Source organism: Nannobrachium achirus (genome assembly GCF_963921795.1).
Source record: "Nannobrachium achirus genome assembly, chromosome: 16".
Classification (NCBI taxonomy): domain Eukaryota; kingdom Metazoa; phylum Chordata; class Actinopteri; order Myctophiformes; family Myctophidae; genus Nannobrachium; species Nannobrachium achirus.
This window is the reverse complement of record NC_137823.1, coordinates 34885190-34909826: the sequence shown is the minus strand read 5'-3', so window position 1 is coordinate 34909826 and position 24637 is coordinate 34885190. Positions and strand designations below refer to the sequence as shown.

General features: G+C 41.7%; 2 protein-coding genes across 2 annotated transcripts in view; both read left to right on the top strand.

Moving 5' to 3' along the window:
- Nucleotides 1-1354: 1354 nt before the first annotated feature.
- Nucleotides 1355-22072, top strand: fkbp1b (FKBP prolyl isomerase 1B). The gene is made up of 4 exons (XM_080744456.1): nt 1355-1489; nt 4607-4654; nt 19986-20098; nt 20722-22072. Exons 1-4 carry the CDS (start codon nt 1453-1455, stop codon nt 20848-20850), a joined length of 327 nt encoding a protein of 108 aa, XP_080600582.1. The 5' UTR covers nt 1355-1452; the 3' UTR covers nt 20851-22072.
- A 1199-nt stretch (nt 22073-23271) lies between these two features.
- The window catches only part of mmut (methylmalonyl CoA mutase), a 74443-nt gene continuing 73077 nt past the window's right edge, over nt 23272-24637 (top strand). The window contains exon 1 of the mRNA XM_080744358.1: nt 23272-23338. The gene's annotated coding sequence lies outside the window, so the exon portion shown is untranslated. The remainder of the gene's footprint in view (nt 23339-24637) is intronic.

Here is a 24637-nt window from a genome sequence, read left to right as displayed (position 1 = left end):
TTAGGGTGACCATATTTTCAGCCACTCAAACCGGGACTCTGAAAGCAATGCGCACGTTACCGCCATATACTCTATGGTTACCGCGCACGCGCGTGCCCATTCTCTAACGTTCGTGCACGCGCACACATGCACCACAGGGTTGCAAACAGCCAGTGAGTGGTTGACGTCTACTTTTGGTACTTTAAGTCTATATGTTGATGCTTGACAATAAATACCTTTGTACTTTTGCTCAAGTACATTTGGAATTCCGGTCGTAGGCCTACTTGTAACAGAGAATTTCTACATCGCTGTATTGATATTTGATAACGAAAAAACGAAATCTCTTACTTAGGATGTATCCTTGAAGCTAATCTTTCCAGTGAAAAGATGACTTCTAAAGTAATAAATAAAATCAACCAACGAACTCGTTTCCTACAGAGGATCGCCCCGATGGTCAATTCCAACACACTGAAGACCATAGCTGGTGCAATAATCCAGCCCCTCTTTGACTACGGAGTCCACGTATGGTATTGTGACGCCCCACAAGCCCTGAAAACTAAACTACAAACAGCCCAAAATAAACTAATTAGGGTCCTGCTTAGACTTCCCTATCAGACTCACCTCACCGCTACTCACCAGTTAAGAGTGGGGTGGCTCAGAGTAGTTGACAGAGTACAGCAACTTGCAATGGGCCTGGTGTACAAGATACACTACACCACTATGATACCCAAGTACCTGTCAAAATACTTTATAAACATTAAGGATGTCCATAATTACAACACCAGAGGCAGCGCCACAGATCACTTTCAACCCAGAGTCAAAACCAACAAAGGGTCAAACTCTTTTTTCTGCTATACCACCAAAATGTGGAAAGCCTTACCGAAGGCCACAAAGGAGTGTGGATCACTAGCATCCTTTAAAATTGCCCTGAAAAACCACTTACAGGCAGCAGCCGTTCGCAACTGGTAAAAAAGAATCTAGCCCAACCCTACCCTCCCCTGCCCCTTCTTTGTATATACTGTTTGTTTTGACTTACTGTCTTCTATTTTGTTTTTCTTTACATATCTACTGCATAGTACTGTGTTCTATTTGTCTGTCATTCAATGTTATATGAGATACTTCAATGGTTTCCAGTGGAAATAAGCTTAGTCTTTTCATGGATCTCCTTTTAGTAGACCTTGTACCAGTGAACTGTACCGTCATGAAACTGTACCTTTTCCTATGCAAACTTCTAATAAAGTCTTCAATCAATCAATCAAACTAGTTTTACTCCGATCGTGTTTCTTGTTTTTACAAACAGTGACCTCTGGAGTCACATAATTCAACAGCTCACTCGTAATTGCGTAACAGTTTACCGTTACAGTAAAGCTTGTACAGTGGTGATTGGTGAATGCCTGGTGCCACCGTGCAGACGGCTATCGGAACGGCTTTATAGACTGATGCTTGAGCAGCACCGTTTTAAATAGAACAATAATGGGCGTGGAAGTGGAAACAATATCTCCTGGAGATGGTAAGTTTACCACGTTTATACTTGATTTCATTTACTTGACAGATTATTTTCGGCTGCACCAACAGAATTGCTCCTCCTTTGCCATCTAAATCCAAAACAGTGTTGCGCTATAGACAGTTCGTAGCCTACTGCCGCAAATTAATGCTGTATTAATAAATAATTATAAATGATAATAATACATAATTACCAATTACCATAAATATGATATTGAATTGTGTTGTGTTTTTTTTGGCCTTCATCCGTTATCCTCCCACTCACACATGCATGATGTGGGACATACCTTTCTGGAAGGCTCTGGTAGAGTCTTCCAGAAATGTAGGCTACTATTACTGTAGTTACAGTAATAGTGGGTATGATGCTGCTCTACCCACTATCAGGCCTACTGTAACTCATTTATTTATGGTCTGTGTTGACTTAACACACACATATATATATTTCACGTTTTCCTTCAATATTGCAACTGATAGATATGTATCAAACATAGATTTAATTTTGATAAAATTATTATTTGCCCATGCATTGATTTATGAATGTATGCATTGCTATTCATCTGACTCCAGCCAGCATTCTGCCTGCTCTGTGGTTTCTCAAACAACACAATTCTGCAGCATGGCATGGGTCACCTATAAATTATAAGTTGTGCTGCCTTCCATACCAAAAATGTCTAGGTTTAACAGAATACTGTTATGACATATTAATAGACCATGTAATGTATGTTGGTGTTGATGTTCTGGCTGTCTATCTCTCTCTCTCTCTCTCTCTCTGTCTGTCTCTCGGACACACACCCATATGCACAGTTTGCGCACGCACGCACGCACGCACGCACGCACGCGCACACACACACACACACACACACACACACACACACACACACACACACACACACACACACACACACACTGCAATTGTGGGCATTTGATAATTTGATAGCCCCCAGTTGGCTAGGAGTATGAGAGTTGGCTAGGCGTATGAGGCTTATTCGGGCTAAGGTTTCAATATTGGGCTATTGTGAGTGATGGGTAAAGAGCTGACTTCCACACGTCTGCAGGCATAAGGATGTTTAGCATTCGTGCTAGGAACCAGGGGTGTCACAAGGGGGAGGGGGGGGGGGAGTGGGACTGACTTACTAGGGCCCAAGGGGCCGCCTTAATTATTTTATACTTTAGCTATTGAAAAATAGCAGATATACAAGCTTATAGATCTGCTATTTTTGAAAAGTCGTGAAAAATGTATGCAAATCTTTGAATAAATGTATTTTTTAAGAGAACATTTGTAACTCAAATTTTGCTTTTGGGGGGTCCCTGGAAATAAATATTTTGAGATGGGGGTCCGTGGCCAAATACACATCATTTTGGGGATCCTTCACATGAAAAGGTTTGAGCACCACTGACATAGAAACATAGGTTTTTCAAAAAACCTTAGAAGATTTGAAATATTCAAAGACTTGCACAAATCTTCACAATGTTCAAGTGCCGCGCTGCGAGCTTGTACATCTGCTATGTTTCAATAGTTAAAGTACCCAGGGCCCAGAATTTGGTGCGACACCCCTGCTAGGAACACCTCGCCAGACTTAATCCAGCCATTGTTACTTTATTTGGTGTGACAGCCTCTGTGACATACACATGCATTAGATAAACACATTACAGGATGAACTGTAAAGTAGCAAAGCCATGCAGGCGATATGAATTAAAAGTGATATTACCCAAGCATAGCCTGGTTCCAGACCCTGAATCGCTAGCCACACCCCTAATTCAGTCTGAGTGTCAGGCTAACCCAAGCATTGAATGAAAATAAAAGCCTTGGTACCGAGGCTACCCAAGCATCAATATTTCATACATGTCCCACTGTAGCCGTTTTCCCTAAACATGCCTAATGATAAAATTCAGCAATGTACTTGCATGTATTGTCCTTATTTTCTGTTAAGCAGAGGCAGCGGAGGAAAGGAATTTTGGTGTCTTGCTGTATTTTCCCTTACATTCTTGAGAGATTAAAATAATCTGTTACATTGGCCAATTTAGGCCGACAGATCTTCAAGTTAATGCATTGCATTGTTAGCCTGAAGATTATTTTGTTTGTGTCATTAGTGACATGGTCATGCAATGGAATATAAATTAGGCAGCATTATACTCCCCTGCATTGTCTGCATGTCTCTTGTGTCTCTTTCCTAACTGTCAGAATAACCACACAGGAGATTAGTCAAATAAAGAACAAATTCATGATTATGATTACAGGTGTAAAAACGGAATCTCTTTTTGGCCACAGATGTTCAAGGGGTATTTCACTATAAGACACTTATTCTGGGGTCATGTGAATGTCTACTCAGGCTTTTGTTAGCACATCGAACAGTTTTTAAGTCGCTTGATTCAATATTTAGATATTTGATATTAATTTATCAGATACATCCTCCTCCTATGTAAATCCATTGAACTTCAAACTCCATTTTAACCATGTTAGAGTAATTGAAAATACACGTCTCTGGTTCTTCTATTGCCTGAGGGGGCCATGTTTTCTTTTTAATTGAATCAACAACTTAAAAACTGTCTGGGGTGCACAAACTCCTCACAAAATCCAGAGCAGATGTTAAAAAATATCCCAGAAGTGTTTTAAAGTGAAATCCCCCTTTGGGCCACAGTCACACCGGAAAAATAGTCTACCTATTAGAGTGGATTCCGCCAATGCATTTCAATGGGAATGGCGTGGATATGGTCTTGCGTAGCTTTCAGCGTGCCGCGCAGACCTTGCGTTTATTCTTGAAGCACTGTTTTCCCCCTCTGTCCAATCAGGTGAGTCGAAGGCGGATCATCGCAAGAGGAAGTGACAAGTGAATTGTAGTTACGTGTGTCATTGGTTATTGGGAGAATCCGCTGGCTGCGGAAAAAAAACTGTCGGCTAAGCACAAAAATAGTTTATCAGCTGGGAACCATAGGTTAGTGTGACCGTGCCCTTAACCACAAATTATTGATTATTAAGCATAGGAAATCTGACGAGGGAACCCATTATAGCAAGACACTTTAACACATGCAGGGGGGAATAAGCCATTTGTTATGACAAATAACTGCATGGTCAGTCTGTTCACTGCCTATGCATTGATGCTTGCTTTTTTCCCTCTCTTCACAGGAAGGACATTTCCAAAGAAGGGCCAGACATGTGTTGTTCATTACATAGGTAACTCATATTTACAGATGTTTGCTTTTCAGTATCAAAGACCTCATACCTTTTTCCTGATCTGTTTATCCAGGGAGGAAATTTCTCCCTGCATTTATGTATCTGTTCTGTCCCCACACAACACTGTGGAGTGCAACATTACATGACATGGCGTACTATTCATTATGAGTGCATGCATACCTGTGCATGCACGTCATCACGCATGCGTGATGTAATCATGATGTTTGTACAGGGAGTGAGCTGTCAATGCCTCAACTAGAACCTCTTTAGGTTGTTTTGGTTGGATGGATGAACAGACAGACAGACAGGGAGGTACCGGGTCACATGCTGTTTGGAAATCTTCAGGGAATGCAGTGTTACAGTGTTACACACACACGCACGCACGCACACACACGCACGCACGCGCGCGCGCACGCGCACACACACACACACACACACACACACACACACACACACACACACAAACACACACACACACACACACACACACACACACACACACACACACACACACACACACACACACACACACACTCACACACACACACACACACACACACACACACACACACACACACAGCTATTGCCGGTTTATCTCATGTCTGACTGCCCAATTTTAGAGGTGGAGCACTCAGAACAGCAAAGAAGCCTCTTGGGAAATGAATGTGGGTTATTCTGTGCCTCAGGGTTGAGAGTCCAGACAACTAGGCCAGACAAAAAGTAAACAAAGCCTAGGCTGCATGCACGTGATGTCGTCACTCAGTCTGCACATCACCGGCTTTCTTGCATGGTTATTAGCAGTTATGACACCCTTTTCACATTTATTATGAAACCCTAGTCAGTCAGTCAGTCAAGCCTCATGTTACTCTCCATATATGGCCAAGACAGAATTAATTTGCAAGTGTGACTTGCGTCGCGGCAACCACACTTGCAATTGAATTTTGTCCGTGTCCCTTTTATGCCCATATATGGAGATCTGTGATGTCATCAATATTAAGCCCATATCTAGGAATGCCCATATATGGACATATTGTGTCAGTCTCATGATAACCAGTGTATTTGTCGCGACACAAGTCACACTTGCAAATTAATTCCGTCCTTGTCCCTTTTATGCCCATATATGAAGATCCCTGATCTCATTAATATTAAGCTCAAATATGGGAATGCCTGTCTGTCTCTGTTGTTTCAGCGCAAGGTCGCTTCTCACCCTTAGGGCGTCCGGTGCTATAGTACTGACTGTAGGAGTTGAATCCTGCAACATCTGAGTGTGTGTGTGTGTGTGTGTGTGTGTGTGTGTGTGTGTGTGTGTGTGTGTGTGTGTGTGTGTGTGTGTGTGTGTGTGTGTGTGTGTGTGTGTGTGTGTGTGGCGGACACAAGCATGTTCATACTAGTGCAAGCTAAATGTAATTAAGTTATATTTATGTAAATCTAATTGACTTTGGAGCATGATGGTGTTCATAGCAGACTTTCAAGCTAAAACATTTTCAGTGCCCTGCTACAAAGTATAAATTAGCATTAATCTTTGCTTGGCGTCTGATGTCGCCATAGTCTTCATGTGTACTTGATCGTATAATTACTGTCGAGCAGCGAAAATGAAGATGACGTGTTAAGCAGATGACTTAAGATTCTGTTTCATGTAAGCTAGCTTTGCGCCTGCGATTGACGGCAGATAAAGCAGATCAACACGCAGGCAGACATACATACCTGTAGGCTCAGGCTGCCAACTAGGGGTGTAACGATACAGTTACTATATCGTTGCACCCCGTTTTTAACTTAAAAAATCGAAGTATATCGAAATGAAAACAGCTAAAATCGAATCGTATCGTTTTATTTTGTATCGTATCGAATCGGCAGTGCAAAGAATCGATTGTACCTCGATACTACCTACTTGTGCATTGTATTTAGCATTTTTAAGAAGAAAAAATGAAAAGGAGGGGTTTCATTATTTTTCCTTTCCATATAGCTACACTGGTCAATCGATAAATGTGTGTAATCTCTGGGTTCATGTCAAGGTGCAGGTTTGTCTATATAAAATGTCCATGTATTTGGCAGATAATCACTGTGTTTACTTATTTATATCCATAATAATACATGTTTCCCTTAAAAACCTGCACTATCCACACCTTTTACACAGATTTAATTTCTGTTCTAAATAGTTACTATATCGATTTTAAATCATTGAATCGAATCGTATCGCCATGAATGAACCAATATCGTCCATGTATCGTATCGTCAACCATGTATCATGATATGTATCGAATCGCTATTAAAATGATTCGTTACACCCCTACTGCCAACATATACAGATCAACTGATAAAGAGACTTTCTTTTCCAGGCAACAGGTGTTTTAAGGCCTACGTTTTCAGGTGCAGCTCTTCTTTTTTGATTGATCAGTATCTGCAATTATACAGCTGATGTGTTGCGATTTTTAACTGCTTTGAAGTTGGCGTCCCTATTTTGGCCATGTCACCCTAGTCAATTTCTTTCCCCAAAAGTTTAAAACCTTTTTTTTTTACAAATATATCTACAAGCTCACTCAAGCTTTCCACTTTCCATAAGTATTATGTCATATAATTCATGCATTAAGAATTTAACAGATTAAAAACTACTTGTTTGTGGTTTACAGTCTGGTAAATAAATACAAATTCTATATTCAAACATTTAAAAATATGGACTTAGACTTAGTTTTTCGTCTCAGGTACTCATTATACTTGGGCAGATATAAATTACAGATAGCTGACGTGGTACTGCTTTGACCATGTACTGGAATTGTAATGTTCCAGGTTTGATTCCATGCCTGTTGGTTTCCTGTACAGTACACTGTCCTGCATAAATTAACACACACACACACACACGCACGCACGCACGCACGCACGCACACACGCACACACGCACTCAAAACATTACAAAAAGTGAATATGCTCCCAGCATGTTATTTTGGGCATACAACAGTACTGTACATGGCTCCATGTTTTTCAGCCACTGAATTCCTGTTTTCTGTTTCCCTTACATTATAATTTCCTACCCCACACTAGTCACCGATCACATTATTTCCTGTTGTTCTTGTGTCGTCCTTCTGATTACATTGTGTTCTTCTCCTAATCACGTCCTATATATCTCCGCTGTGGCGTCCTGAGTTCTGAGCTCCCGTAGAGCCAGGCCGCGTTTAGGCCCTGGGAAACGGCCTCTGTCTGTGGCCTAGACTCACGTCTGCAGGAAAGCAGACCATATGAGTGGGATGATGCTAATGCACCAAGTGACTGTGTGCTGCTCCACACGTTTGAAGCTCTCCTAGTCAGTTTCCCTCTTGGTCGTATTATTTTTTCTTATTTTCTTTTCCTTTTTTTGACCACAACTATCAATTATTTACTTAGCGATTATTTTATCGATTAATTAATTGCATAAATGAGAAGCACATTTTTTACGCAGTTTTTCTTTTTTATATAACAAAGAATCTGTGCAAAAAAAGGTCTATTTTATATTTTTATAATTTATTTTCATTTATTGCAGTCTAAGCCTGGGTGAATATAGTGGGATTTGAACCCATGTGGGTCCAAGAATGAAGTCCCAATTAATTTAGCTGCATCTCTTAACAAGTGAAAGCATTGTGTTGCATATAGCGTTTGCTGTCAGCAAAGTTGGACTTCCCCGTTCCCCCCCTCTCCATTTCATTCATAAAAACCTGCAGGTGAACAGCTGACTTTACTGCTGACTGACTGATGTAGCCACCGACACCATGTGACCCCTTTGTGAATGGTGTGACCAATGAATCAATTTGGGGGTCCTTGACGAGAAAGTTCGAGAACCACTGTCCTAGCATGTGTGCAAGCTCACAGCCAGATCCATGGCTTGGCCCCTCAGAAGAGAAAGTAACCAAATTAGCTCAGGGGTCACTGACACAAGACCACCAGGACACAGCTGGGAGGTGGCAGGCTGGCAGCAGGGCTAATCAATTAGAAATGAGATCCCCCTCTCTGTATTCACTTGCTTCCTCTCATACCCCTCATTCACTGTCACATCTGACTTCAGTCTTCATAGAGCAGCAACTTTGGGCCTAGGTCTCTTCAACATTGCTCAGTATTGTCAAAGAGCAGACTTATTCTGAACTTGTTCTGAATTATTACATCGATGATGTCAATAAGTCATGTAGGTTTGAATTGAATTTGTAACGAAATCAATAATTTCTCCAATATTTTTTACTACTAGTAATTAGATTATTAAACCACAACAATAATGTAACTAACAAAATAATTGTTGGATGAATGTTGGATTACATATTTCAAGCATGTTTGTTGCAAGTTGATCTTCATACTGTACAGAAATGAAAGTATATAATGGTTTCCTCTTGTTGATCGGCAAGCATTTTTGGAAAAGAGATTTGACACTTGACAGATCGCAAACAGATCACATTAAACCACCTAGGGATGTGGTTCAAATCTGATTAGCAAAAATCCGTTCCCATGTGATTTATTTTTGCAGTTCAGACTTAATAAAACCAACCTGATTCCAATCTGGATTGGCCAAATATCTGACTTGGGTTGCCACGATTTGCCAGTCAGAAGTGAACATTGGATGGAGACAATCCCCCTTTTTTTAGCAATCATTGTAATATCGTACCACTGTACTATTTGCAACTGTTAATATAGTATTCAATCAATCAATCAATAGGAATCTCTTGGTTAAGTGCTTTCAGGGGGTGTCAACAAGAAGCACACTAATCACCCTCTTCACCCATCTGTCTGTACCCTTTCCCCTCACCCTGCCTTCCCTTTCCATCAACTCAACTCACTTTCTTAATGTCAGCACTGAGAGAAGGCCTAGCTGATCCTAGATCAGTTTCTTATATCCTATCCGGCTCACTTGACTTCATGGATTTTCATGAGTGGTGATTGAAGAGGTCTGACTCATGGTGTCATGGTGAGGGTATGATTGATCTAGCTAGAGATGTATAAATAAATAAAAGATCCCGATACAGATTCCGATACCCATGACTTGCGTATCAGTCGATACCGAGAAACGATCCGATAACAGGGAGTATTTAAAAAAAAAAAAAAAAAAAAAAAGGACAGTGGTTCTCAAAGTGGATCGAGGGACTCTTAGGATTCATTGAGGGGGATCCAAATGGACCCTTACAGGTCTCTGTAATTTGTACACTCTCAGAGTTATGGGGGTCCTTGAAATGAAAAGGTTTGAGAACCACTGATCTAGGAATACATTTAAAAGAAAATATAAAACAGTAGTGCAACATCAACCTATTACTGTAAATGACATCACCGTGTATGGGAATGGCATAGCCTGGCCGTCAATGGCAGACTCATCGATACCGATACCAGCATTTTAGTCAGTATCGGCAGCTTTTCCGATAACTGGCCTTCGTATCGGAAACAACTCTGATCCAAGATCAGACAATAATATACCCCCAATCCAGACCACCTGGAGTGGAGTGATGAGATTGATGGAGACTGATGGAAGCAGGGACATGCTGGGCCCGATTCAGCCCGGGAAAGAGAGTTGGAGAGGCCCTCATTGCACGCTGTAGAGAGAGATCTCTCTCTATAGCGCTGCTGCTACTCAAGAGATTTGCCATTTCAGATCATAACAAGTGAGTTATATTTCGTCGTTGTCAGGTGGAAACCTTGTTTGTCCAAAACCGTTTGTTTTGTATTTATCATTTTAAAAATGATTTAAACTAGTGAAAACAGCCGATCTTTCTGCCCGACAGTGACGATTTAATTTGTTGGCCGCCCAGCCCCCAAAATGGAACAAAGGCCGACATTTTATTAGATTTTTTTTCCTAATGGCCGGGCCGGGAATGAACCGGCCATTCGGGAGTTGTCCCGCTTTTCCCAATGGCCAGCACGTCCCTGAATGGAAGAATCGTATGGTTGGTCTGGCGGTGGTGAGCAGCATGTTGCAGCCAGGGAGGGCGCAGTGACCCTGGGACAGCAGTGATGTCATGACTCATGTCCTAAAAGGGGACGCTACATGCCATGCTCTTCCTTCTCTTCTCTCTCCCTCCTCCTCCTCCTCACAGCGAAACGTGATGAGGTGGGAAACCTGATGGCACTTGGTCAGACAGGGTGACACACAGAAATAGACTGCTAAAGCTATACGGCTGTATAGTTTAGCAGAGGACAAACTCTCTCCTTTCGGGGCAGAATGTTGTGACTGAATGCCATGTGAAATGCTGTGTGTAGAGTGTAGTAATGTGGTGTGTGTGTGTGTGTGTGTGTGTGTGTGTGTGTGTGTGTGTGTGTGTGTGTGTGTGTGTGTGTGTGAGTGTGTCAGAGGTGGGGAGGCCACTGGACAAGAGAGTTGTGACACAGAGTTGAGTTGAGGGGAATAACCCCCCCCCCCCCCCCCCCATGTGCTGTTATCTATTTAAACCCTATATACTTATAGCTGACTGAGGGATCCCCCAGGGCTTCGTTAGGTCAATGCCGTTCTTTCCCTATAGACCAAATCTCTTTGCTGAAAATAGCCAAACTAAAAGCTCACAACTCATCGCAAGTTACGTGGCACGTTGTGAGCTTCTAGCTATTTCCGCAGAATGTTTGCCCCAGAATAGGGATTAGGGAGATTAGGGTCCATGTGGTTAACCCCTATTCAGGGGGAACATTCCCTGAAAATAGTTCAGCGAATATATATTAATATTATAAGCCGAAGCTTATAATTGCCGATTTACAATCTCACAATTTAACTTGCAATGGAACACCTTGTGAGCTTGTAGATTGGATATATTCAACAAAGAGATCTGGTCTAGAGGGGGATAAAAAGATTGGACCAAGTACAGAGCCGGCCCGGTCAACTTCAAGTATAGAGAGTTCAAAGTTACAAAGACCATGTAGGCTACATGCCAGACACCCATATAGAAATGCTTTCTTTTGTTTCCAGTTTCTCTTGCTCTTTTTTCAGCCTCCATCATGCATCCTCTTTTATTTTGCAGTGGAATTTTGCAGTGTGTGTGTGTGTGTGTGTGTGTGTGTGTGTGTGTGTGTGTGTGCGCGCGCACGTGCGTGCGTGCGCACGTGCGTGTGTTGTCAAAAAGACTGCAGGACAAGTCAAGGACTATATTTTCCTCTTCAGCGGGCAGCAGCACAGCTTGATTTTAGGACTTCCATCTTTCAAAGCTCTCAAAGCAGCATAATCCTCCCCAAGCAGAACACACCCAGTCGCTCGCAATGGTGCATAGATGCTGTTTCTGTCTGGCCAGTCATGTATTGGAATGGTGCATAGATGCTGTTTCTCTGTCTGGCCAGTCATGTATTGGAATGGTGTATAGATGCTGTTTCTCTGTCTGGCCAGTCGTGTATTGGAATGGTGCATAGATGCTGTTTCTCTGTCTGGCCAGTCGTGTATTGGAATGGTGCATAGATGCTGTTTCTCTGTCTGGCCATTCATGTAGGAATGGTGCATAGATTAATGGTTCCCAAACAGTGGGTCGCAGACATCCTTCATTTTTTGTTTCCTTCATTTTGTTTTAAAATTATTATTTCAAAACATTTTCAAAAAAACATTCCCAAAAAAGCAAATCTTTAATCAATCAAAAAACTAATTCAATGTTTTTTCCCCCCAGTAATGTCATGAAGAAATCAAAGAAATTCCGTAAATCAGAAAACCAATGTTTAAGATGCATTGAAATGGTGCATAGATGCTGTGTGTGTCTGTCAGGTCAGGCCAGTCATGTATAGCAGGGGTTTTCAACTGGTGGTCCGTGGACCACTGGTGGTCCGTGAAGGTATTGCATGTAGGCCATGCATTTAGTAATGTAGGGAAGTGATTTTCTTTTTAAATTGTATCGACCACTACTATCACCTGGTGACATACCGGTATGAATGATGACTCATCAATGTTGACAGTTACTGAGAAGTCTGACGTCAAAAATATTCCACCGAAAAGAGATTTAGATTTTCAAAGGAAAGTGAACCGGATTGCCTTGAGTCACCATTATCAGGAAATGTGCCCATATAATCAATCGCATGTGTCTGCTCAGTGCTCACTCACGTACAGTACGTTGCATGATGAATCAGTCAAAAAAAATTAAGCCCTTAACAATCATTATTTAATTTCAAACCTTTCCCCCACACTATGCCCATATCCCCCCCAACACAACGGTGGGTTGATTCTTAGTTAGGGTGGTGGTCCCTGGTTCATAATCAGTTGAAAACCACTGATGTACTGTAATGGTGCAGTCATTTATTGCAAGGGTTCTCAACCTGTGGGGCGAGATGGTCCCCACATGATTTTGTAAAGTGGCAACTTAAGGACTTTTAAGACCGTTTTAATACCTTAAAAAAAGAAAGGAAAGAAAAGGAAAAGACCATTACTCCATCAAATGTAATCGACAAATTACACTCAAATTGTCAAATAAGAAAGAGGAAAAACGTGTGAAAATAGACAATCTCAACAACGCCTTGCGTTGCGAGGCGTTGTGAGCTTGTAGATCTGCTATTTTCATATTTATCTGTTGAACAGAGTCAAATTAAATTGCCCCAGTTCAAATATGGTCCTTTTGGGGGGTCGCGGCCTGAAAAGCTTGAGAACCACTGATGTATTAGAATGGTGCATACAGTAGATGCTGTACGGCCAATATATTTGAAGGCAGTGCATCCTCATTACCCCTCCAAGAAAGCGGGACAGGGAGGCCGGGAGGAATGCAAGAGAGTTATGTGAGCTAGATTCTGAACCTGCGAGTACAGTAGATTAATTCTCAGGCCACCCCACCACTCTACTCGCCACTTAGCAAAGATGTCAAATCTGTACTTTTGGAATATATTGTCGGTGTTGGGCAGAAACCTTAGAGCAGGGGTCTTCAACGTTTTCAGGCCAAGGACCCCTTAGCTGAGTGAGAGATGAAGCAGGGACCCCCTTTGCATATTGTTTAAAATTGCGTTGCAGATTAAAATGTCCATGGATTTCTTAGGCAGCTTAGACTTGTTTGACAGCACTGTCATCATGTTGGAGTAAGACATTTACCACTTGAACCGTCTACTCTTCTTTTCCCTCTACAAACCTCTTTTGCAAAAAATAGCCGATCTACAAGCTTACAACCAGGGATGGACTGGGACTAAAATTCAGCCCTGGCATCTTGACTAGACCAGCCCCCACAACCAGCGCGCGCGCAGATACTCTACCGACTCGTCGGGTCGAGGGCAGCACATACCGGTATAAATACACAAGCTTTTAATACCACAACTTTTACACCACCAACAAGCGGAGTATGAACATGATTAGTGCCAAAATGTGTCAGAACTTTGGCAAGTTAGCTAATGAATGAATGTTTCGCCTATAATGGCATTCCCAAAATCGGGACGCTGGTTGAAAGTGGTTAAGTCTATCTGTGGGCTTTATAAATATTTAGAGCTTGTGACTAAATAATAACTAGATTGGCTCAATTGGAACATTTTCTGAAGAGTAATGGATTTGGACATAAAGGTTGCTGCATTTCTGAAAATAGGCTGCACAAGTGAACTGTCAAATTAATACGTTAGAGTAATATATTATTGCAACCGTAGGTCGCAGTTTACTATCAGAACCGTCACAGCTTGTCCTTATCCGTCCATCCGTCCGTCCGGACGGGTAAACGCCTGACACTGTGGTTCCCCTAACACATCACTGTGACATCACAGGTGACATCACAATGATGTCAGATACTCAAAACAGGGATCTCCATACATGGGCATAAACAGGTGACACCACAGTGATGTCAGATACTCAGAGCAGAGATCTCCATATATGGGCATAAAAGGGATTGTATTCATGTTAGGAGAACCACACTAACAGAATCCATATATGGCCAAGACAGATGGCGCGACCTGAGGTCGCGTTTCGCCCTTAGGCATCTTACTGGTTATTATTATTATTCTCATTATTGGCTTGATCTTGTAATTATGTCGTTTTTGTTTTACTTTATTATTTATAATCTTTAGGTCATCTTTATTTATTCATTTTGGAAGCTGAATGTGCTATAGTCCTACTTATTGTATGTCCGTCAGCGTCTGCTGTTTGACCTACCATGACTCAAACCACAGACGGCTCTTTTTCTCAGAAACGTGTCTGTCCGCAGCTTCGGAATATGCCAACACACACACAGTGTATAAAAGCCTGTCGCAGACAGATAGCTTACACGCGCTATCTTGTTCCAGACCTTGGCCCAAGAAGGCTTCTGGTCCTGGCAGCCGTTCTAGACACGGGGCTGAGATGGGGATACAGTAGACGGGGTAAAAATAGCCCCCCCCTCCTCCCAGTTTGTGTGCACTAGTAGAGCTTTTCCAGATCCAGTCCGAGCTGTCGCGGACAGGGTTGTCGCACCAAATTCTGGGTCCTGGGTACAAGGATTCATTGACTGGGAACGCATTATTATGCAATTATTTTGTGCTTTAACTATTGAAAAATAGCAGATATACAAGCTCACATCGAGCTTTTAGATCTGCTATTTTTTTTAAATAGTGAGAATTTGTGTCTAATCCTTCTAAGGTTTTTTCAAAATCTCCGATCTCAAAATATTTAGTTCCAGGGACCCCTCAGAAGCAAAATTTGAGTTACAAATGTTCGCTTAAAAAATACACATATTCAAAGATTTGCACACATTTTCACGACTTTTCAAAAATAGCAGATCTACAAGCTTGTATATCTGCTATTTTTCAATAGCTAAAGCATAAAATAATTAAGGCCCCCTCCACCTTGGGCCCTAGTAACCCAGCCCCACTCCCCCCCCCCTTGTTGTGACGCCCCTGGTCGCGGAGCTCTAAGAGCTCTCACGCCACTTAGGAGAGCCTGGGAGTGGGCCTCAGGAAGGGACAGGCCCTGTTTTTATTTTCACTGTGAGACCCCCACCCTGCTCAAAGAGTGATAACTCAGCAGTGATACGAGTGGCGCTCAGACTGGGCTGCTCACAGTGGCTGGTGCATAGTGCAGTCTGTGAGAACTACTTAGCCTTCCACCACACTTGCACTCAGGGGCGTCACAAGGGGTAGGAAAGTGGGACTGAGTTACTGGGGCCCAAGGTGGAGGGGCCCTAATAACTTTATCTATTGAAAAATAGCAGATATACAAGCTCACAGCGCGGCACCGAGTGCCGCGCTGCGAGCTTGTAGATCTGCTATTTTTGAAAAGTTGTGAAAATGTGTGAAAATCTTTGAATATATGTATTTTTTAAGCGAACATTTCTAACTCAAATTTTGCTTCTGGGGGTCCCTGGAACTAAATATTTTGAGATCGGGATCCGTGGCCAAAATACATATCATCTTGGGGGTCCTTGACATAGGTTTCTTGCACACATTTTCACGATTTTTCAAAAATAGCAGATCTACAAGCTCACAGCGCGGCACTCGGTGCCGCGCTGTGAGCTTGTATATCTGCTATTTTTCAATAGTTAACATTCATGGGGGGCCCACAGTGAATCCTTGTACCCAGGGCCCAGAATTTGGTATGACGCCCCTGCTTGCACTCCAACACTAGTCATATATCAGACATTAGAGCCCGGCCGACGCCAGGTTCTTGGGTCCGATGCGGATTAAATTTTTTCCTAGTCTACCGATTGCCGATTGTTTGTATCAAATTGTAATCAATTTGAAAAAGTTTGATTTGATTGAAGTGTTGTGATGTGTAGTCAACCTGTAAATCTGCCATTTAGAAAACATTTGATTTTTGACTGTATAATGACATGCCCAAACAAAAATGAGCTGCATAATTGCAGACACAGTCAAATAGTTAAATAAAGGACATTGATTTGATGTATTGCCATAGCACGCGATTGAATACGGTGACTAGCTGGATCAGATCAGCTCTGTCTGAGTCGTTTCCCCTGTGGGAAAATAATAGCAGGTGGTAATCTTGGTGTCTGTGCACCCAGTGACTGTATGCTTGGCCCAGGCCCAATCTGCTTGATGTTAATTCCTGGAAGCCAGTGAACATACTAAGTTTAGGGAGAGTGAAAGGAGAGAAGCCGTACAGTACCAAGATTCATCCGACTGGGAACTAGTCTGTCTGTCTCCAAAGTTGAGTTATCAATCTGCGTTTTATGCCAACTATTTACACTGTGCTATTGCTGTGTGTCTGTGGTGGACATACCGTACAGCGTACATCACAGGATTGTCTTGAGGCCACTTAGACTGTGGGGTTCTCGAGTGGCGTCCTTGAGGAGTTACGGATCTCTAACTCTGAGAGTACACTCTCTGTGTTAGGATTTTACAGTGTATATTTGGGTCCCAGTCACAGAGATAGAAAACTGTATCAAATGGAGCCTATTAGTATGCCTAATGCATACTAAACTGAGGGTCCTTGAAATTAAAAGGTTTGAGAAACACTGGCTTAAGTGCACATGAGCATTGTAAAATAGTTTGACCTCTCCTTGACCTCGACAGGGCCTGAATTGGTGCGGTATTGCAGCAATTGCAGCAACTGTGCATAATTTAACAGATTCCTGCTAAATTAGTACTTCTCTCTCTACAAGGCAATACTATGAGCCCCCCTCCCTCTCTTCTGGCTATGTTTGTACTCTGTCGTACCATGGTGTCGCACAGCGAAAATAGCTGATTTACAAGCTCACGACATCTTGGATCAGAGCGACAAACGCCAGATCTCAGTTGGACAATGTAAGACCTTTAGCAGTTAGTATCTTCTCAAAGTGAATAAATACCCCCTATGTGAAGCATTCAAGGGGGAAATTCACCCCCCACACACACACCCTCCCTCCTTCCCATTTTCTCTTTATTTGAAGAGAATCGCGAGCAGCAGAGATTTTTGTCAAATTAAACTAAATAAATAAGTATTGATACTTTTACTTAAAGGGATACTGTCACCTAAAGGGGTACTGTCACTTTAAAAAGTCATCTTAAAAGATGAGTTAATATTTTTATGATGTCATTGTGGGAATGCGCAATTATAAGCCAATCAAATTAATTGACTGTACTTAGACTACTTAGGCAGATTACACTGACATGAGTTTCAGACTATTTCAGACCGTTTTCAGTGAGACCACGTGACCTACTGTATCATACTATTGTAATTTCGGGGCATGTCAGCGGGCCTTTAAGTAAAAAATCACATCCAGAATGAAGTGAACAGTGCTATCTATGAGTTATTGCGACCGAAGGTCGCATTATACCCTGAAAAATCTCGTAGCTTGTCTGACTGTCAGTATTGTCTGATTGTCAGTACAGGAAGTGATCTCACGTGATGTCAGTGATTCACAGTGATGTGGTACAGAATGACTCATATATGGGCATAAAAAGGATGTCACGTGACATCATTTCCTGTACTGACAGTCAGACAAGCTACGAGACTTCTCAGGGTATAAAAGTCCATATATGGTCATTCCCAGAAAAAGAAAAAAAACCTTTTATGCCCATACATGGAGATTTCTGATGTCATAAATCCCAGGCCGAAAATGAGAATGTTAGTGTACCCCCTTATGCCCATATATGGAGATCCACAGGCATCAAACCAGGGCCCTAACTCACCAAGGCCCTGCTTGGCACTTATGTACGTTTTATACCATATATGGAGATTCCTATATTGGCTATAGTAAGGACATCATTAAGGATATTATGTTATCAATATTAAGGACATATATGGGAATGCCCATATTTGGTAATATATGGGCATGTTTTGACATAACATAACTATCATGAAGGGGTCTCCATATATGAGTAACTGGTCCCATATACATCACTGGCCAGATGGCCAAGAATTGACGCATGTCACCCTGAGGTCTCAAGTCACCCCGAGGTGTCTTACTAGTTTCATTAAGCGTCCCGCAAAGCTTGGCCAATTTGGGATGGGGCGAGACATACGCACAAACAGACAATAATCAGACTAATGGGACGACGGACTATCGAGATTCTCCCCTGAACCTCACGTAGCCAGACGATCAGACATCTCACCTTCTGATTGGTCTGGGGAAATCTAATTTAAATTAATAGGTTTGGAAGGCGGAGAAATAGCCTGGTATAAGACGAATCCGCCGGTGTAAAAACAGTTGCCATATAGTCTGGCTACGCGAGGCTAGCGGAGAAAACCAACGGTAACAAACCTACGCCTTACTGTTTGAAAACCAATTCTGATACCATCCATCCCATACGTATGAAGTACCACCCTAAAATCTTTCTATTGGTCCAGTGAAAGGTGTTATTTAAAAAAGATTTCCTTTAAGCCCTATATACCGAGCATCAAGTTAAAAGAGAACCCTCTCTCTCAGTATTCCCCCAGTTCAGCTGTCCTTGGGAGAGACAGTGGGAGCTTGTTGGAGGAGGATGTGGTTATGTCGGCCTAATATTATTATCGTGTCTGATAATGTGTGTTATGCACTGCGTGGCGCTCTGTTCATCTCTTCTCCCCGTGGTCTAGATACAGGCAAGCAGTGGCCTACTTAACTTCAAAAATAATCCAGTGAACCAGGCCAGGGCTTCCTGTTTCGCATTCCCTTTGTTCATTTGGATAATTTGAAATGAGCCCAAGATCTTGATAAGGAGCCCTCAATAGAATAATTCTTGTTTTGGGGCCAACACTGCATTATTGAAAGCTGCCCGCCTCTTTGTCTTTGATCTAGAAATAATACCTCATTCCAAAGCATTCCAGCTTTAGTAGGAAGGGTGTGGATAGACCTGGCATCGATGGGGTCCTGTTTAGCATTGTTGCATTAAAGGTTAGAGTTTACAAATTGCACATGATGTTTTATTCCACTCAGCTTTGAAACAACATTTCTCAAATGTAATGATCTGTATTGAACTCCAAAGACTCTTAGCCTGTCTGTCTGTCTGTCTGTCTGTCTGTCTGTCTGTCTGTCTGTCTGTCTGTCTGTCTGTCTGTCTGTCTCTTTCTTTCTCTCAAATAGTGTAGGAGGTCATGCATAACTTTAAGTAATGCATTACATTATTTATTACCTTTAGAATTTGGGTAATATAATTACAGTTACCATGTCAAGTAATACATCATTTTCAGGAACGTTTTATAGTTTTATAAGGTGTATATTGTAATGTAATGTACATGTGCGATAATTCATTTATGTATTCGAACAAATGCATTGGGGAATGTATACTACTACCCTATGTGTTTCAACATGTGCAATAATGATTTGGCTACCTACAGTATGTTGCTATACCAGCCACTATATTCTATATTGCATAGTGTTTATAGTTTTAGCTTTTCCTTATGCTAATGTCTTCATATTTTAGAGAGTTAGTGCACCAACCCCGCTTGCAATAAAAATCATTCTGATTCTTGCATGTAACTTATACATTTTAACTGAATCTACAGTGTTACATCTTGAAAGTAATGTAACTTACACATCACTCGTCTCAAAGTTGACTTTTAATTTCTCTCTGGCAGGTATGTTGCAGAACGGAAAGAAGTTTGATTCCTCCAGAGACAGAAACAAGCCCTTCAAGTTCAAGATCGGGCGACAGGAGGTCATTAAGGGCTGGGAGGAGGGGGTCGCGCAGGTAGGAGGACAACACAGAGGTGCCGGGAGGAGGGGGTTCACATACAGGGGCGTCACAAGGGGGGGGAAAGTGGGACTGAGTTACCAGGGCCCAAGGTGGAGGGGCCTTCATTATTTTATACTTTAGCTATTGAAAAATATCAGATATACAAGCTCACAGCGCGGCACCGAGTGCCACGCTGCGAGCTTGTAGATCTGATATTTTTTAAAAGTCGTGAAAATGTGAGCAAATCTTTGAATAGCAAACATTTGTAACTAAAATTTTGCTTCTGGGGGGTCCCTGGAACTAAATATTTTGAGATGGGGGGTCTGATGCCAAATACATATCATTTTGGGGGTCCTTCACATGAAAAGGTTTGAGCACCACTGACATAGAAACATAGGTTTTTCAAAATATCTCAGATCTACAAGCTTGCAGCGCGGCACTCGGCGCCGCGCTGTGAGCTTGTAGATATTTTTCAATAGTTAAAGCACAAAATAATGCGTAATAATGCGTTCCCAGTCTAAATGTGGTTAAACCCCCTCCCCCTATGAAGAACATAGGGGGGATTTGGTGCGACACCCCTGTTCACACACACAACAAAGACACATCATACTGACCTCGCTCTCATTTCTTCCTGTCAGATGAGCCTGGGCCAGAGAGCTAAGATCACCTGCACGCCAGACATGGCCTACGGAGCAACGGGTCACCCCGGGGTCATCCCCCCCAACGCCACGCTCATATTCGACGTCGAGCTTCTCAAGTTGGAGTGACACCCAGAGTGACGTGAAGGGTCAAAGGCTTCAAGTCCTGTAGCTGCGTTTGTGCCACCAGACCTCCCTAACGGGGGCAGAGGATAAGCTTCATTTATGCTCCGTGGAAATGAGGGTGTCGCTTGCCGACAAGAAATTAGCAACGCCTGCACGTCAGCTAGGAAATCTGTTCTTGGCGGCAAGCGACAATACGGGGATCCCGATGGAGATTAAACGAGGCTTTACCCAATTGAACACTAGCGTCCCCATTCTGGGGGCAACATTCTGCGAAAATAGCAGATCTATAAGCTCACGGCGTGTCGCAGCGCTACGAATTGTGAGCTGGTAGATCGGCTATTCTCAGCGAAGAGGTTTGCCGTAGAGGGGGAAAGTACATGGTGGTAATATATAAGTGGTTTTAACACCGGCCAATGCTCCCCTCCAACCATCTAGCTACAGCCTTTGATTTCCACCTTCATGTTCTTTCAGCTCAACATCTAACAACTATCTACTGCTGCTTTTGTTTTTGCCAACTTGTCATGTTAGTTACTACAAGGATTTTAGACTTTTTACATAATATGCACATGCACACACACCTCACAGTTTGGCTTCATTGTCTTAACCACTTTCAACCTGTCGCCCCTATTTCGGGCATGTTATTATTATATAGGCAAAGATTTTCATACATTTTGAAAAAATTGCCTAAAGCTCACAATGCGTTGCATAGTGACATTTTGTGAGCTTGTTGATCTGCTATTTTTTGCAACCTTTTGGGCTTACGTGGTTTTAACGTTGTCAGTTGGTTTATCCGTTATTCGTTTTTGTATTGTTTTATTTCATTTTATGTTTTCTTTTTTTTTGTTGTTTGTTGAATCATTAAAGAATCATCTGATGGAAGCCGTACGACATGCAATCAAAACATACTGCCTTACAGTTAAAAATAATAATAATAAAAGAAAAAAAACAGAGGAAGGGTACATGTTTAAAGTACAATACTGAAGCTCTGTATGTTAACCGGGCATTAACAACCACTGTCTGCATTGCCACTTTGATAAACGTCTGTCCTGCTGAATGCTTTGAATGATGTTGCCGTGTTTAGTATGTTTTATATCCCTCATAAACATTTACTGCAAGTGTACCACCGAAGGAATCCAAATCCAATACTGTACAGATCTCCAAGCCATGGCTACTATGACCGTTTGATCGATCAACTCTTAATAAAATGGCGAGTACTGTGTTGAGAGATGACGTTTCAGGCTTTCTTCTTGTGTGTGTGTGTGTGTTTGTGCTTGTTTTCATTTTGTCGACTAAAACTATGACGAAAACTAAACAAAAACTAGACTAAACTGTTGGAGAGGGACTAGTGCAGAAGATACACTAAGACAAGACATTTTATGCTTGGTTCTGTGTTAGTGTCGCACTCTGAAAATAGGCGATCTACTAGCTCAGGGGTTCTCAATCTTTTCAGGCCTTGACCCCCAAAATAATCATACTTTAACTGGGGACGAGCACTAACCTGACGAGCACTAAGAGTTGAGGCATTACATTTTGTGAAAATAGCAGATCTACATGCTCACAACGTGTTGCAAGGTGTTGTGAGCATGTAGATCTGCTATTTACACAATTTCTGCCTCTAATATTTGACATTTTGGGCAATGTTTAATTTGTCATTTTAGAGTTATTAAAAAGTCCTTAAACTGTCACTTTAGAAATGTGCATATACCCTATATATACACTTAAACTTTATGTTGGTTTGTTTACTGTTGAGTGAGAAAACAATATTGCACATTAAGTTAATCATCTTGGGACCCCCCAAAATAATTTGGGGTCCCCGTTGTTAGCTTGTAGATCGGTTGTTTTCGGCACTTTAATTGCCGAGTATAAATCAGGCATTACTACGCTATCATGGCCCGGCAAAATTAATTTTAGTCTAGTTTAGACTAGATTTAGAATCGTACGATAACTGTATAGAGACTAAAACTAAAACATTTCTCTGAGCAGTTGATATATATAGTCATCACAATGCTCGGTTGTTATTTTGTGCAAGCTTCCCATGAATTACTGGTACTTTCTAAATAAAGATTAAGAGTGAAAGTAAGAATAAAAATGTCTAAAAATATATCAAATATACATAAAGGGTGCGACAGTTTTCTGTAGTGTTTTGTGGGGGGAAAAAGGAAATATTCATCTATATAAATACATGCATGGTAATGAAAATGATACCATATTAGTACTGACTGAGGTCTGAAACATGTTTTCTGGATAATAAACACGTCACATCAGCGCCCCCTCCTGGCCAACTGAGTGTAGAGCCACAGGAGCAGAGCGGAGAATCTCTTCAATGCAGAAGAATCTTTGCCGTTGAAATGAATCCCATCCGGTGCTATCGGTCAACGGTCAACCCATGACATCGGCTCGCGATTGGCTGACTGTCAATGTTATGAAACCTCATTGGACGAAGCCGCTCACGCCTGCTTTCATCACAAGCAAACAGAACATAAGCAACAAGGTCAGAAATGTTCCTTAATCATAACAAAACATGCATACTGTACAGCACGAAGGAGTGTCAAATACTGTGTATAGCTTTGTTGACATTCTGTTTGGGTCCTTCATGAAAAAAGCGCTGTAATTACTTGCTAGTACGAGGCTGCTGTACAGCTGTTGGCTAGCAGTTCAGTAGGCCTACATTGTGTTTTCTCAAAGCCAGGAAGTCAAACTGTCTTCCATTCTCTTATTCATTACATACATCTGCGAGTCGTTATTATTATTATCACCATTATCCAGTAAGGCTTATGTTATGATTGCTGACTTCGTTCAGAGCCCTAAATTATTACATAAACATTAATGTTGTAGCTGCACATGCAGTACCCTGTAGGACAGTGCCACCTGTCAGCCACATATAATATATGACCTCCTCTAAACTGTAACATAATTGATGAATGATTTATATTATTGTTGATGGACATTTTTACATACTGGGGGTGGAGGTGAGTCAGGTGACCTGCCAGGGATTCATCCATCTTCAACTGCTTATCCGGAATCGGGTCGCGGGATAACAGTTCCAACAGAGATTTCCAGTGTTGAAAATCTTATTGTATAGATGTAGTAGTAGTAGCCTAGTAGTAGTAGTAGTAGTAGTAGTAGTAGTAGTAGTAATCATCATCATCAAGCTTCCTTCCCAACATAACTGTCTAACAAAGTGGTTCTCAAAGTGTTGTCCCCAGCAAATGTACTTGATACAGCATGCATCATAATCACTTTACCACTGTCTTTAACCATATTTTATACTTTGACAATTCGTAGATTAGCATTTTCTTTTTTTAAGGAAAAAAATAATAATCATGGAATGATTTAGACATTATTCACAAATCTTCTCTTCTGGGGGTCCTTGGCACAAAATGCTTTCAGATGGGGGTCTGCTGGCCAAATAGAATCACTGGTCTAACAATTTCTTTCCAAAATACTACCCAATCCTGCCTGTCGGGCACAAATATCACCTGCTCTAAACATGCTCATAACTCATCCTGCAAAAGTATTGTTGTCTTATCTTGATTACGGTATCCCTCTCACTGTATGGTATGCCAGCGTCTTTTTCTGTCTTCTCCCTAGGCCTGTCACAATGATTTCATAATCGCCTAATTGCAGTTATTTGAGATGATTGCCATTATTACTTTGCATAATCGTCATAATCGTTTCCATGTTGAAAAAGGTTAATACACTTTCCAAAAAATAGCAGAAATAGCACATCAACAAGATCTTGTAGACCAGCTATTTTAATTTCTTTTTTGCTTACAAGTATAACATTTAT

Coding starts and splice junctions, on each gene's coding strand:
- fkbp1b (XM_080744456.1), top strand. CDS start 1,453: ATGGGCGTGGAAGTGGAAACAATATCTCCTGGAGATG. Junction 4,655..19,985: donor ATGTGTTGTTCATTACATAG/GTAACTCATATT, acceptor TCTCTCTGGCAG/GTATGTTGCAGAACGGAAAG. Junction 20,099..20,721: donor GGGAGGAGGGGGTCGCGCAG/GTAGGAGGACAA, acceptor TCTTCCTGTCAG/ATGAGCCTGGGCCAGAGAGC.